Source organism: Lissotriton helveticus, chromosome 10, assembly GCF_964261635.1.
Source record: "Lissotriton helveticus chromosome 10, aLisHel1.1, whole genome shotgun sequence".
Classification (NCBI taxonomy): Eukaryota; Metazoa; Chordata; class Amphibia; order Caudata; family Salamandridae; genus Lissotriton; species Lissotriton helveticus.
The window spans coordinates 972408950-972423726 of record NC_136071.1 but is presented as its reverse complement, the minus strand read 5'-3'; the positions used below and the strand labels follow the sequence as shown (position 1 = coordinate 972423726).

At 45.3% G+C, this 14777-nt stretch overlaps 1 protein-coding gene across 1 annotated transcript in view; it reads left to right on the top strand.

Annotated features, from left to right (window-relative positions):
* Positions 1–14777, top strand: part of CYP51A1 (cytochrome P450 family 51 subfamily A member 1) — a 136933-nt gene that overhangs the window by 108386 nt on the left and 13770 nt on the right. The window contains exons 7-9 of the mRNA XM_078663640.1: positions 4290–4485; positions 7989–8084; positions 8646–8814. Coding sequence (XP_078519766.1) covers positions 4290–4485; positions 7989–8084; positions 8646–8814 — 461 coding nt within the window. The remainder of the gene's footprint in view (positions 1–4289; positions 4486–7988; positions 8085–8645; positions 8815–14777) is intronic.

The following is a 14777-nucleotide window of genomic DNA, read 5'->3' as shown; positions in this document are numbered from 1 at the left end:
CATGTCCGTCTCCTGAGGGAAGGAGCCTTTTTCAACAGCTTCCCGAAACAGTTCTGCAGGATGAGGGGTGAAAATATCCCAGTAGTGCACGTAACATTCTTGAGGGAGGCCGTCAGGGCCCGGTGTTTTGTCGGAGGAAATAAGGGCAATCGCTTCCCCAACTCCTCACGGATGATGGGACGGTCTAGATCATCTTGAGTAACAGTGTAGAAGTTCTTTCTACACAATGGATTATCATTTATGCTATTTTGTTGAGAATATTTAGTATTTTCTCTTGGATTAACTCAACATAGATCTTCAGTGCTTGCTCATTGTCTTTACAACCTTTCATAGCAAGCCAAACCAACCCTCGGTCTTCAAAGTACCATTGACTTCATCCATGTACTGAAATAATTCCACCCAGTTATCATCTGTTTCCTCATGGGAGCACAGTGTTGCTATAGCTAAGCTTAAGTGGATTACTTATTGTCTCCAGAAGTGCCCTTTGATACTTGTTTTATCTTGGAAAGTCACTTTACTTTTTCATTAGAACGTCTGCTAGATGGATTACTGACTACAGTTTTAAGTTTGTTTTTATAAAGATAAAGTATTTTTTTGGATTTCAGCTTTGTCTGTCAAAGGATGTTTAAACACTGTGAACACGATTAACAATCGTGTGGAGCCAAATTCCCTTTTAGAATTATACTCTGCCCTATCACAAATGGCTTATTGTTTTTGCACCCAGTTTTCCGAGGTGCGGGAACACCCAACCTGATTTTACTCGCTGGAAACTCAGGGCTGTAAGTTGCTTGAGGCTTTGGCTGAGGTAACAGCCACGCCTCTGTCACTGCCCGACCGCTTTCTGCAACAAAGTTGGGAAGGCATTCAGTTCTCCCCATGACAGGGCACGTTGCCTACCCACCCTTTCCCTCCACCCGTGCCATGCTTTTCCAGTTTCCCACCTTCTCAGAGAATAAAACACTATGAGCTAGGGAATACCATGTAGAATGTTAATAGGAGACAATACCAGCCGGTAACAATAATCCACCAGGAATCTGGACTTTAGTGTGTCAAGATGTTGAATTCTCTTTCAAGCTTCTCTCACCTCATGCTGGGTGGTTTTTGCACCTCTCTGACACTCAAATGGATATGAATTACTTATAGGATATGGTTAAACCATCTGTAAGACAATGTCGTTTTCCATGGTTTGGGAAACTAGTTTTAAAGTGAACACTGTATTCGTTTTAAAGTCTGGAAACAGAGTATAAGGGTGCTCAAATGCTCAGTCTGTTCTCAAAAACATGGTTAGGCAGCACCTGCATCCTCAGTGCTCCACTTCTTATTATGTTAATTGCATGACATGCTACAGAAAGTGCCATGTTGAAAGAGTTGTTTTCCTTTAGCAGTTGGTCCCTGTTTCTCTCCTCATTTACTAACCAGGCTTTTTCCAAGGGTTGACCTAGCCATTTATGTAATGTAATTGTTTACCTAATGCTGGTTGGACCTTATTTGACTACTTTTTGTTTCAAGTCTGTTTTATTTTGAGACTTAACACCCATAGCAGGGCCATTCAAACACAGCGTTAAGCCTACAACCCCATATACCGCGAAAGAAAACGACATTCAGATCATAGGTTTTGCGCATAGAAATAGATTTACACAGCGCCTTGCCTACAACCCCAGCGGGGCCGGCCGCGTGGCATGACATAAGCTGTGGTATCGATGTGGCGTATAAGTAACCCAAATCACAGAGCCATTGGGAATGGACTAACGGGCAACTGGCCCTACACTTAAGGACGGCCCAACGGGGCTCAGTGATCATGTAGAGAGTTCAAAGACAGAGAGGAGGAGAGAAGAAGGTGAAAGAGAAATAAGAGAGGTGGGAGATAGAGAAAGAACCGTGAGGAAGGGGCGTGCATGCGTCAAGGGGGGGGGGGCAGTAGGGAGGGGATGTCCCATGTAGCTCCAGCATCGTGTAGGATGCCTAAGGGAGTAGCCTGTTGGGGTCTGAAGGGGCGACAGCGTCGTCAAAGAGGCGCAGGGTTCTGAGCTTGGTAGGCATGTGGCGCGCATGTTCTATTGAGCAGAGGTAGCGCACTAGGGGCCGCCAGACCTCCCCAAAACACGTGTCACGCGCTTGCAGTCGCGCTGTGAGAAGTTCCATCGCTAGAACGTGCCAAAGCCGTACAAACCAGGCTGCTATGGGTGGAGCTTCTGGTCTTTTCCAGTATAGGGCTACAAGCTGCTTGGCCGCCCCCAGCATTTGGAGCGTCAGAATCCAATCGCTGTGGGTGAGCGCCTTGAGGGTGGCAGGTCTAATACCAAGTAGAATTGTGCTCATGGCTTCAGGTAGGGGGAACCCCAGCACCCCCCTAATGTGGCTGAGAACCTCCTTCCAAAAGATGGTCAGGATCGGGCACGCCCACAATATATGGATGAAATCCCCGGATGCAGACCGACACCTCCAGCACATAGGGGAGACCATGGGAAACATCTTATGGAGTCGCAGGGGCGTGTAGTACCATTGGGTCAGGAGTTTGTAGGCATTTTCCCTTTGCGGGATGCTCCGGTATATCTTGGGGATATCTCTCCAGAGTCTGTCCCACTGCGAAGGTTCAATATCCGCGTCTACCGCCAGCTGCCACTGGCGCTGGTATGGGTGGGAGGGCACAGTCAGAGGGTGTTGCAGGATGTGATAGATCCGAGAGATCAGCCCCTTTAATTCCCCAAGGTCGCGCGCCAACTTTTCGAAAGGGGTGAAATCTCATGTGGCTGCCTGGCACATTTCCCCTTCAGAGACCCAATGTCGCAGCTGTGCATATTGCAGTCTTGCCTCTGACGGTACGCGGAACTCTTCCCGACGGTGGTCAAAGGTTTTGAGTGTGCCCCCTTCGTTGAGGTCGCAGATCACCCTGCAGTCTCCTTGCGTCCATTTGTCAAATGCTCGAGATTGATGGGCCGGCGGGAAGTGCGGGTTCCCCACGATGGGGGTATGCGGAGACGGAAACGTGGTAAGTCCCTTGGACACGGCTATGCTGTCCCAAATGTCTAAGACCGTCCTCGTAGGCACTGCCAAATAGGCGCTTCTGGAGCGGGCTGTCCATTGTAACCACGCTAGGTCCCAGATAGTGCACCCCGTTACTGCTCGGTCCATATGTAACCACCCTTTCTCGCTCTCTCGCACTTCCCACTCCACCACAAAGCGGAGGTGAGAGGCCCAGTAGTAGTGCACTAAGTTGGGGAAGGCTAGACCCCCCTATCGGTCGCGAGCTGTATAGCCGGGCACCGCTGCTCTCCTGAGACTCCCCAGTGTCCCGGGCGGCCGTGGTGCAAAGCCTGTCCACGCACCAGCTACTCACCACAGCGGCCTCACTAGGCCCTCCATGTTGCACAGTCGCTCGGCCTCACCGGACCCTGCCTCCGCCTCCATCAGCGATGTTCCCGCTCCGGAGCTCTCCGCCACCAGCCCAAGCCCAGTCCACAGCCCGTAGGTAGCTCACAGGTGGGACCAGGGCGCGGGTCAGCTTCCCTGGCAGGCGCCACAAAATGGCGGGCGCGGCTGCTCTCTGGGACGTTGGCAGTTTTCCCAGCAGTTCACCTCTCTCCGCGGGTGTCCCCTCTCTCAGGCAGGCCCCATCGTTCTCGGGGTCACAGCACAGCACCCCAACTCCGCTAAATAAAGCTTATATAGGCGGCAGGGCACCGGAGCTCGTGGGAAGCACGTCTCACCGCATCGCCGCCGAAGCCACGCCCCATTTGACTACTTTTAATGAGATGCAGTTATATACTCTGCCTGCTACAAAACAAAATGTAAGATTACACTTGATTGGTCATTTTATAGAACCTTAAATATTCTAAAGACCTAAACAAAATGTCGCTCCCTAATGACATTGAGAAACTAGAATAATTAAATGAAGTGGCTTGATGCTATTCAGTTATTGACAATCGGGAGAATGAGCATCTAATCAAGTGGGGTAAGTCTTAAAATGTCTTAAAATAACTGAAAACTCTGAAAAAGACAAAGGAAAAACCTGCAGTGATTGCGCTCTGCTTGGTGGACACATATATGATTTCCAACTCTTCACCTTCATGCTTTATCTCATCCACCCGGATTAAGCTAAAGCATTCATGATTTTGCTGTGTATTGACTTTAATAATTTCCTCTTTTCCACCAAATATTCTGCTGCTCTATTTAGATTACACTGTGATGCTGCTCCTCAAATCACATCCCTCTGGGGTCAAGTCTGCGTTTAAAATGTTTACATGACTGCCTGGTGCTTCTTAGATAATACCACTTGCTTCCTGATTTAGGGATGGGCACCCTCTGTCAGATGACGAGATTGCTGGAATGCTTATTGGGCTGTTGCTAGCTGGACAGCACACCTCCTCCACTACAAGTGCATGGATGGGTTTCTTCATGGCGAGAGACAAATCCCTACAGGGAAAGTGCTACGCAGAACAGAAAGCTGTCCGTGGGGAAGACCTGCCTGCATTAACCTATGATCAGGTTTGTAGTATTTCTGATTTAAAATATGTAAATCACCTCCCCTTGCAAGCTAACATATGGATTGATAAGTTCTAATGTGTTAACCCAGACTTTTTAATTTAAATATTTTTATTGATTTCGGTGACATTTGTACAAGGAAAAACATTAGGCCGTAATCATCAGATTATTCATAACATAACAGTTCTTACCAGGGTCATCTTCACATTACATCAATCAAGTCTTTCTCGGTCTGCATTTCTGCGCATCTCTAACTCCACCATGGGAGACACACAAATATCTCCACGATAACTGTTCCACTTGGAACACTTTTTGTCCCATTTTTGGGGGCATCCCCTGGCTACAAAGACGTCCGTCTCCGCCAGCATGCATCAGTCAAGTACTTTCACCCACACGGATGTGGAGGGTGGAGTGCCCTCCACCTCCCAGCCCTTTGCCAATTCCCGCTTAACCAGTGTGTATCCTAATGTCGCCATCTGTTGCTCTGTCTCAGTCAGGTCAGTTGCGGCCCAAATGTTCAATAACCCCAATTGTGGTGTCAGGGTCCTCTCCTTCCCTAAGGCCATCTGCATGTGTTGTGTGGCTTCTTCCCAGAGGTGGCGTATGGCAGGGCATCTCCAGATCGTATGATAGAAGGTGGCCTGTTGGTGGCAGCCCCTCAGGCAAAGGTCGTCCGGTCTGGTTCCTAGTTTTGCCATTAGTTTCCCAGTCATATATGATCTATGGAGAATTCTAAGCTGTATTAGCCTATATCGTTGTTTAATGGCTGCTTCCCTTGGGGACATGGGAGCCAGTTGCCAGTCTTCGTCGTCAATCTGTCCCAGGTCACCCTGCCACTGCTCCCTAAGTTTACCAAATGCATCTGGGAGGTTGTTACATAATTTTTTATATGTTAAAGATATAGCTTTGGAGGGCAGTAACCCGTCCAGCAAGCGGTCTCCAGAGGCGACGATTCTGGTATGTCTTTCTAAGTTTGTAAGGGCCGATTACAGTGCATGTCGTATTTGCAGGTTCTGGAAGACCTCACCCTGATTCAACTGATAGTGTTTCTGGAGTTCCCCAAACGTGAGAATTGCGCCCTTTTTTTTTTTTTTTTTGAAAACAGATTTTATTTGTCTAGGTCACATATACTGCAGAGCTCCGGACCCCGGAGTTCCCTGCACACATCAATATATCAGCAATACAATCTTAGACATTTATACTAACAACACCCTCCGTTTGCGCCGAAGCTGCCACCTGTTTACAAAGAGTCTGTAAAGTGCATGCTAAGTCCAATGAAACACCCCCTCCTTTCCACCCAGGAGCTAACTATCTCATCCCCGGGAGGTCATCCCTCTCAGGCGGCGGGTTCAGATCCAATCCACGGTAGTCCGCCCATCTCTTCCAGATCGTAAAATGCTTACGGGGGCACTCCCTAGCTATGAATATAGGTTGCTCAAGTCCCATAGAGTAGTCCATCCCATTCTTCCAAGCATTTAACAGCGGAGCTTGAGGCGCCTTCCACGCCTTGCAATGTCTCTCTTAGCCAGTGTTAAGCCTAGCAATAGCAGGTGGCGCTTATACCTATTGCCCCCTATCCCCTCCATCACATGCAACAGGGCTAATAGAATTGCACCCTTTTTAACCAAATCTCCAACCACTGAAATACCAATCATGTCCCACTTGTCGAACCCAGGTTGGAAACACAGCCTGCCAAGTTTCTGGGCATACCACAGTGGCGTCGCCTTGGTGAGCGCAGATGCCCAGCCGAGGCGGGAGTTTGCTTTGTGCCATATGTCTAGTGTGTGGGAGGTAGGTCCATAAAATTTCTTTTTTCTGTCTCTTGTGTATAAGGCCCCCAAATACCCGGAGCAGTCCATTTGGTAGTTAACCCAGACTTTCAATTAGTAACTGTGGGTGAGTTTAAACACCGACCTACATTAATTTTCATATAGTCACTAAGACTTCCCCTAATTCAAAGAATGTCAGGTAAAACTAGACCCACATGACCTTGCTTCTTCAGACTAAACCCTTTCCAAATAAAATAATGCAGTGACAGTACAACTGGATCCATGACCTGAACTGCTTCTAGAGGGGACTAGATGAAGTGATGGAATCCATTTGTTAGGTTTAAACAGTATTGTCTGTTGTGACCTGCAATATTTTGGAGCCTATATTGGCATCTTTTTTAAATTAATTTATCCAAAATGATAAATATATGAGCACTGTTTACTTTTTAGTAAACCATGGTCTTCGGAGGCACACAGGAATAGTATAAACAAAGCAATACTTTTTTTTTGTTTCTTGTGTACTGTACGACACATCTTTTATTGCTTTTATGAGCCCTGGAGTGCAAGTGTCAAACCTATTAGGTTTGCGTGTTAATTGGAGTTATTGTTTCTGTAGTTGGGTGGTACAAGTTGAGTATGTATGTATTTTGCTGTTCTACAGGTGCATATTATATTTTGTCTCTCAGGTGCGTTGATACCGGTCTTTGGTGTGCTGCACCTGCTGCTTGGACTCTAGAATCTATGGATGACAGTTAGTTATTTTGTGCACAGGCTGATGTGCATAGTGTGGGGGGGGAGGAGTATAAACGGGGAGGTAGAACAGTTTTCATGTCTTCCTCTGTGGAGCAGCGGAGGCATCCAGTATTGTTATTCAGTGTGTCTTTGGACTTGTATATTTGCTTCTTATTGTAATACGAACTAAGTTGCTCAGTCCTTGAAAGGATTTTGTTGCTAGAAATAACTTTTGTTTAAAATAACCTTTAATTCTGTTTCTAGTATTTGTTTTGGTCGAGTCGCTGCCTGGCATGCTCCACTTTTGTGGATCTGCTCCAGAGTTTTCTCTGTTGAACTGCCCTTTCAATGCTTTGTACCATCCTTTGTAGATTTTGTAAGTGGTTCAAGCAGCACCAATTTGCCTAGGGTCGGGTTGGCCACAGATGGGTTATGTGTTCCTACCTCATTGTGCTACTCACCCCAGTAAATGGGACATCTAAGATTATATATATTTTTTCACCTATTGATGGCTTGCTTTTATTATTGGGGGCATGTGCATTAGCTTAGGAAACACAGTGCAGTCTAAGTATTTTTTGTTCATTGCATTTTCTTTTATGTTTGTGTATTTTTTGTTGTACTTGTCACACTGTCTTATAGTGAGCTTTGAATCTTTATAGTATCATGTGAATTATGGCTTCTGGTGGAGAAGATACTTTGGGTACCACAGTGGTTTAAACACAGACAGGAATTGTCTTCATCATTTTTAAGAGAACTCTATTCATTCACTTTTTATCTGCTTCTACCCTCACTGCTTGGTGCCCAGTCCTAGCTGTCTGATGGATCTGGTAATAAAAAGTTTCTAAGTGCTTTAGTCAACTTTTCAATTATGCTTCATATTGAATAAGAAATTACACATAACAGAGCAAGGTTTGAAGATTGAAAATTAGGCAATATTACCCTGTTGTTCTATTAAACATATTATTTGAAAAGAAAAACTAATTGATATTTTCAAACTTGTTGTAGCTGAAGGATATGAACGTACTCGATCGGTGCCTGAAGGAAACGCTACGGCTTAGACCACCCATAATGACAATGATGAGGATGGCAAGAACTCCACAGGTGAGTGTGTGCTTTTCTATCTACATTTCTAGCAAAACAGAAGCAATGGTGCCCAGTCCTTAAAGCTCAGGTAAAGGCTCAAATACTTTGTGTGTTCAGGTCGCCCATTTCTCACAGCCTCTTAAATTGTAGTCTGAGTTGGTGTGAAATACTTCAAACAATGAGAGTAGTCATGGCACAAACAGCTTATGACTGGTTCAGCATCTCACAGTGGTTTGTGAACTGCTAAAAGATACCACATGCTGTTTGTCTTTTTTTTCCAAGTTATAAGTATATGGCAGGTGTAAGCAGATTCTGTATTCCTTCCTTCTGTTAGTCTCTTCTGGCCACCGTGCTTAGACTGACAACTAACAAATACCTGAGATAAAACACAATGAAGCAGAAAAAGGGATTAGCATCTCACTTTATTTAATGAAGTACAATTAGAGATAGCTCACTAGATTTAATTGCCAACTTTAACTTCTGTAGCGCATATTCATGAGCTCCTAAATCCCCGATATTGGGAATTACAGAAAACACCTTTGCCTACCTGAATTTACAAAGTGCTTTCTTTATGTTTAGACTGTTGCTGGTTACACCATTCCCCCTGGACACCAGGTGTGCGTCTCACCCACGGTAAACCACAGGCTTCGAGATACATGGTTGGAAAATTTAGACTTCAATCCTGACCGCTATCTTCAAGATAACCCTGCAGCAGGAGACAAGTTTGCTTATGTGCCATTTGGTGCTGGTAAGTTGAAAGTGTCTCAGTAAATCCTATTTTGATTTAATCGTTGTCCTAATTCTATCATTCCCATTAAAGTGTTACCCTTTTACCAGTAAGCAAGTACAACACATGATTAATAGAAATTCTATAAACATATTACATTGAGAAGAGTGCTATGGCAAGTGTTCAAATCGCCCATGATGGTATCCAGGAACTTGTGCAGGTCTTAAGCTTCTTTTGGAACTCAAAAATGGAGCTCTGTATCGAGGGAGGTCGTTCCATATTTTGGGTGTGGTGTAGAAGAATGAGCGACCTCCTGCTCTGCTTATGTGAATACGGGGGTTTTATGAGAATGAGGCAGATCATAGGTGTCTGACAGGCTGGTGGAAGTGTATGCAACTGTTCGGGTATGCTGATCCAGTGTTGTGTATCCATGAGTATACATTGTATTCAAACATCTAAGATTAGTTTACCAAGTAAGATGGCTCACAAATTGAAGGCTGCAAATCGGAAAGCACTGCAGATTTAGAACATGATTTCTGCTTGTGCTGCTTTTCGTAGTATTCTATGCCAAAGGCCTCTAACTAGATTCCAGGTGAAGTAAGAAACAACCTTGAAATGTATGAAACACAAACCACAAGATCTTTGTCATCAATAACCTCTTCGATGACTGCAAAACTAACAACAACTGGACCATTGAGGGCAATCTCACCCAAAACGTATATTTCTTCAGCATCAGGATTATGCTCTATACTGCTAACAGTCTTCCTGATGACGCATATCGTTTTCAATAAAATACCCTGAGAGAGTCTACAGGAGAAAGAGCACAAGGAGATTAAAGGTACTACTCTTGAGGATTTTTCAAATCCTTGCCACTTGATCCATTTCCTTCCGGAAGACGAGAGGAAAAACATTACAAGAAAGAATAGAGTTCCTACTACCCAATCACCACTATTTTCCTCAGTTTACAAAGGTCTTTTTGTCTGATCTGCAGTAGTATAAGTGCCAGAAAATCTGTTGCTGTTAGTCTAAGAAATGACGGATCGATTTTCATCGTAGTTGTCAGAAAACGCCTTTCCTGTGCACCATCTTGCCTTGTTTTATTAATTTCGCTCCATCAGCAGCATCTCCTGCTCCTGCGTACATACCTCCTTTACCTCTTTTTGCTAAGAGTGGAGAGAATGGAAGATATAAAGGAGGATATGAAGGAGATGGAGTAAGAGGACATTCTAGAACATTTGGGAGGACAAGGACAATATGAAGGAGGAAGATAATGATGATGAGGTGGAAGAGTTAGTTTTGATGATGATATATATGACTATGACAACAGGGAAGTCTGTGTTGTAGCATCCATTGATTCTACTCTCCAACTTTCCCCCCATCATGATGGCATCTCAAAGTTTTCTTCCATATTGGAAATTTAAAACTCTCAATGCGAAAAAAAATGTTTTCTTTACAATTTTTGAAGCAGTGTTTTGTAAGACAGTATAGGGTTTTTAAAGTCATGTCCCACCTATGAGAAGACGGCTTACATACTATAAAAGCCCCAGCTTTTGGGGCATATTTACAAAGAAGTGGCATTAGCCTTTTTGGCTTAGCGCAGCACTCCATCACTTCTTAAACGTAGGGCTGCACTGTATTTACAACAATACGGTGCAACCCTGCTTTTCCCCCCTGTGCTGGTGCTAAATTTAGCTGCCAACGCAGGCACTCTTGCACCATAGTGCAAAGGTGCCTGTGTTGTGGGGAATGATTGTTTATGTGCAGGAATGTGTCCCTTCCTGCACAAAAACAATCTTAAATGGCGATTTGTAACTTCTATGTGCGCTGCTTTGTGCAGCACACATAGAAGTCGCAACTCTTCATTTTTAAAACGATTGCCTGTGTGCAGGAAGGGGCACCTTCCTGCACTTAAACAATCATGCACGGCGTTTTGCTGTTATTTGTGCTGCACGATGCTGCACTCCTAAACAGCAATTAAATAATTTCTCCACATTGCACACTGTTAAGACCAGGTTTTCCCTGGTCTTAATGTTGGCGCTGCTCCATATTTACCCAACTGTTGTAAATATGGAGCAGCGTCAAAATCAATGAGTGTTGTAGCGTAACGCCCACTGCAGCACCCACTGTCCACCCCTTTCACGCTAAGTATAGCGTGAAAGGCTGCCTTATATACAAGGCAACATTAAGCCACGTTAAGTGGCTTAACACTGCCTTGTAAATAAGACAAAGCCTGTATGGCCACCACAACGTAAAAAAATGTGATGTTCTGAGGGCGATAGGGGCTTGTAAATATACCCTTTGGGGGAAGATGTACGACCCTAAATTGCGGTCGCAATCGGGCCGTTTGCGACTGCAATTTAGAGCAGTCATGAACAAACCTAATTTTGAAAATTGGTAAATTTTACTGATTCACAAAATGAGGTTTGGGACTCGCTATTAGGAAGGGGCGTGCCAAGGGCGTCCCTTCCTAATAGCGACTCGCATTTGTATGTATGAATGAATCTTGCCCTCGAATAATCTAGAATTAATTTCTATTTTTTTTTTGGTCAAATTAAATTAATTTCTATTTTTGATTAATGTCCTGTTGCTCCTATGGATATATAGATATTTTGTCTTAAAAAGTTTAGGACATTGATTCATTTATTGCAACCTATGAACAAAGTCACGAGTATTTGTCTTTTTAGTTTTGTGTAAAAAAAATTTGTAATTGTTTATATATGTATTGTACAATAGAGTGGATTTTTTTCCTTTTCATACGGAAATAATTTAATGAAAATATAAAAAGTTTAAAACAAAAGGTATAAATAAAAATGCTGGTACAAACAAAAAGAAATGTGTTTGGCCATGAAGCGAAAATCGTATAAGCTTATAAATAAATTGAGGCTTAGGCAATTTTGTCTTTTTCAATGTTATACGCCCTGCCTAACCCTCATCCCTTGGGTCCTAACTCCTCAAATTCTTTTTCAAATTCATCGTTTCTGGGGCATTAATAATTAATTTTCGGTAAATCTGGGAGACTCCGCCCCTAGCCATTGTTCCCATCATAACCTTTGCCTCCACCAGGCTGAACTTTGGGATTGAGGTGTCTAAAGAGATGTGTACTCGCAGTGCATACTGTAGTTGTAGGCATATGTGGAATTGAGTGCCAGACAAGGAGTACATCTGTTGGAGCTCCTGAAAGGAAGACATATGGGCCAAATATCTCCCAGCAGTGTGATTCCAATGGCGTCCCATCAGATGAACCCTTCCAGGGAAGCCACCTCTTTTAAGTATGCACCATGCCACAAGGGGGCTGTTGCTACGGCTTGGACTCCTACCCAGTGTGTCATTGGGCTGCTCTCCATCCAAGAAATATCAAGCAAACCACTTGAGGGATTGAGGTGGGAATTGTGCCGCCGTACAGCATTGTCATGACTCGGGTCGGAGGGGGAGGAGGGTGTTGGGGGAAGACCCAATAAGTGAAGTTCAAATTGGGTCGGGCTAGCCACCAGTGAGCCAATCATTAATAATCAAAAGTTGGGATGCCAGGTGGTACAGATAAAGGTAGGACATGCCCAACCCACCATCATAGGGTGCATGTTGACAAGTTCCGAATGTCAAACGGGGCCCAGAGTTATGACAAATGAAGGACCTTGCCACATAATTCATCTCCCGGTCCCAGTGATGGGAAGTTATAAGCAGGAAGTTCTGAAGGAGATAAAGAACTCGTGGTAAAACGATCATCTTGTTCAGGGCTATCTTCCCTGAGACGTTCAGAAGGAGCTTCTGCCACTTGGTCCTCTTTTTCTTTACGGGTGAGGGGCGTGATATTAAGGAACAATGTCATTGCTGGGTCCAGGGCGACCTGGAGTCCCAAGTTTTCGGAAGTTAAGACGACATATGGGGATGTACACTTGCCAGTCCATACAGTCCAGCGAGGGAGCCAAGGGTACCTGCACAGATTACGCAGGATTAACCCGGAGTCCTGATGCATCTGTAAAAAGATCTGGAGACATCGAGGGCCGCTAATAGCCGGATTCGCCAGGTACAGGAAGTCATCATCTGCGTATAGTGCTATTGCAGTCCTCAAAGCCCATCGACCACTCCTACTCTTGCACCTGGGTGTCACAACGGATAAGTTGTGCAAGTGGTTCAGTAGCTAGTGCAATAAGGAGGTGGGACAGACCTTACGTCAATGGCTCGTACTCCTTGCAGGCATAAAACCATATTGGCCCGGATGAATTGGCAACCACAGAACCGTATGTAAACAGGAAGCAAGAATAGTAGCAAACATTTTTACTTCCCAGTTTATGAGAGATATGGGGCGGTATTCCACGCAGGAGGAGAAGGATGGGAGAGGCGTTTTGGGTATAACAACAATTGTGGTGTGGTAAATCACTCTGTAGCCTTAAGGAGCTTACTTTTGCCACTTTGTTGTAAAGGTGAGAGATGAGAGATGAGAACCTCCTAAAATTCTGTAGGGTATCCGGCCGGGTGTTTTCCTGGGTGCCATCGATGTGATGGCCTCAGTCACCTCCTCAACCGTGATAGGCTCTTCGAGCTCCTGACATTTGGCATGTGATAGACAAGACAGTAGTACCTCATGTAGAAGGGGAGCCGCCATGTCCTCCACCAGAGGTGGGAAAGCCGCATATTGTGATGCATAGTAGTCTGCAAAAGCTTGGACGATGGCTGAATAGGTACAGTGGGTCTGGCCGAGCCCATCAATAATTTCCGGGACAACTCTATTGGCCAGGGGCCTGGAGGCCAGCCATTACAATAGCTTTTTACCAATGTTATCCCTCTACACGTACACCCACGCTGTAGTTGAGCACCAGATTTGCTTTGACGCCTCCAGGGAGAGAGGTTTAATTTCCTCCCGATTCAGTCTCGCCCCCAGTTGTCAGGTGACGTCTCCATGTAGATCAGTAGTAAGCTGAGACTCTAAATAAAGGGCTCAAGATTCTAACTGCACTACGTGGTCTCTTTTTGGCTGAGGATACCCTTGGCGTGCCCGCGTACAGTTGCTTTACATGTCACCCAAAGGATGCCCGGGGAATGGACCACCCCCTCATTCTCTTGGAAGTAGCGTGTGATCTCTTGCCCCACCGCATCTCGGTAGGTTTTATCCTTGAGATGTTAATCGTTTAAGCACCACATGGGGTGGTGGACAGTGCTGTATCGTGATGTTTGTATATATTGGCTCTGCTGGGGGTTCAATATCCTCCATATATCGCATAGACCCAGGGTACCTACCCGCTGTTGTAGATATGTGGCCCTGGTGCGACGCACGTCGGAATAAGGGCCAGTGGAGTCTATAGAAGGGTCAGGTACCGTGTTGAAGTCACCCTTGATAATGGTAAGTCTAGGAGGAAGCTGTGTTACCACTTCAAGAAGAAATGTCAGGAAGACCTCTAATGCTACTGGCGGGTGCATAAGTACATACCAGGTTCAAAGTACCGACCTTGGAGGTCGGTCAGCATCTGGGTCACCACCAGGGGGTAGGCCTGACATAGCATGATTGCACCCACTTCCCCACCCCATGAAACGCAGTCAAACGCTGCGTGGTATACCCTGTCATAGCCCATCCTAGCTAGGAACAGCATTTTATTCCTAAGAGATGAGAATTCTGCAACATCGGAACTGAAGGGGCAAATCATTGGGCGTAGCGTAACACAGCGGAGCGTTTAATTTTGTCTAGAAGGCCATTAACGTTCCAGAACATGATACTACAAGGGATTGGGGCGTGGCTTGGACGGTAATGCGGACGGGAGCCTAGGTCCAATGCCTCCAGAGGCACAAAACCGCGATTTTGATACAGCCAGACTAGTTCAACCCGGGAGACAAAACGAGCCAGGGTCATCGGAACATCTGGGGAACAAAAGGAACTGAAAAGGGAGACACGCAATCGCCAGACAACTGAAGATTAACCAACTTCTGGGACCTGAGGTGACGGTGTAAGAAGCTCAGCCAAGATGGCGATCGGAGGAAAAGGGCGCAAGAGG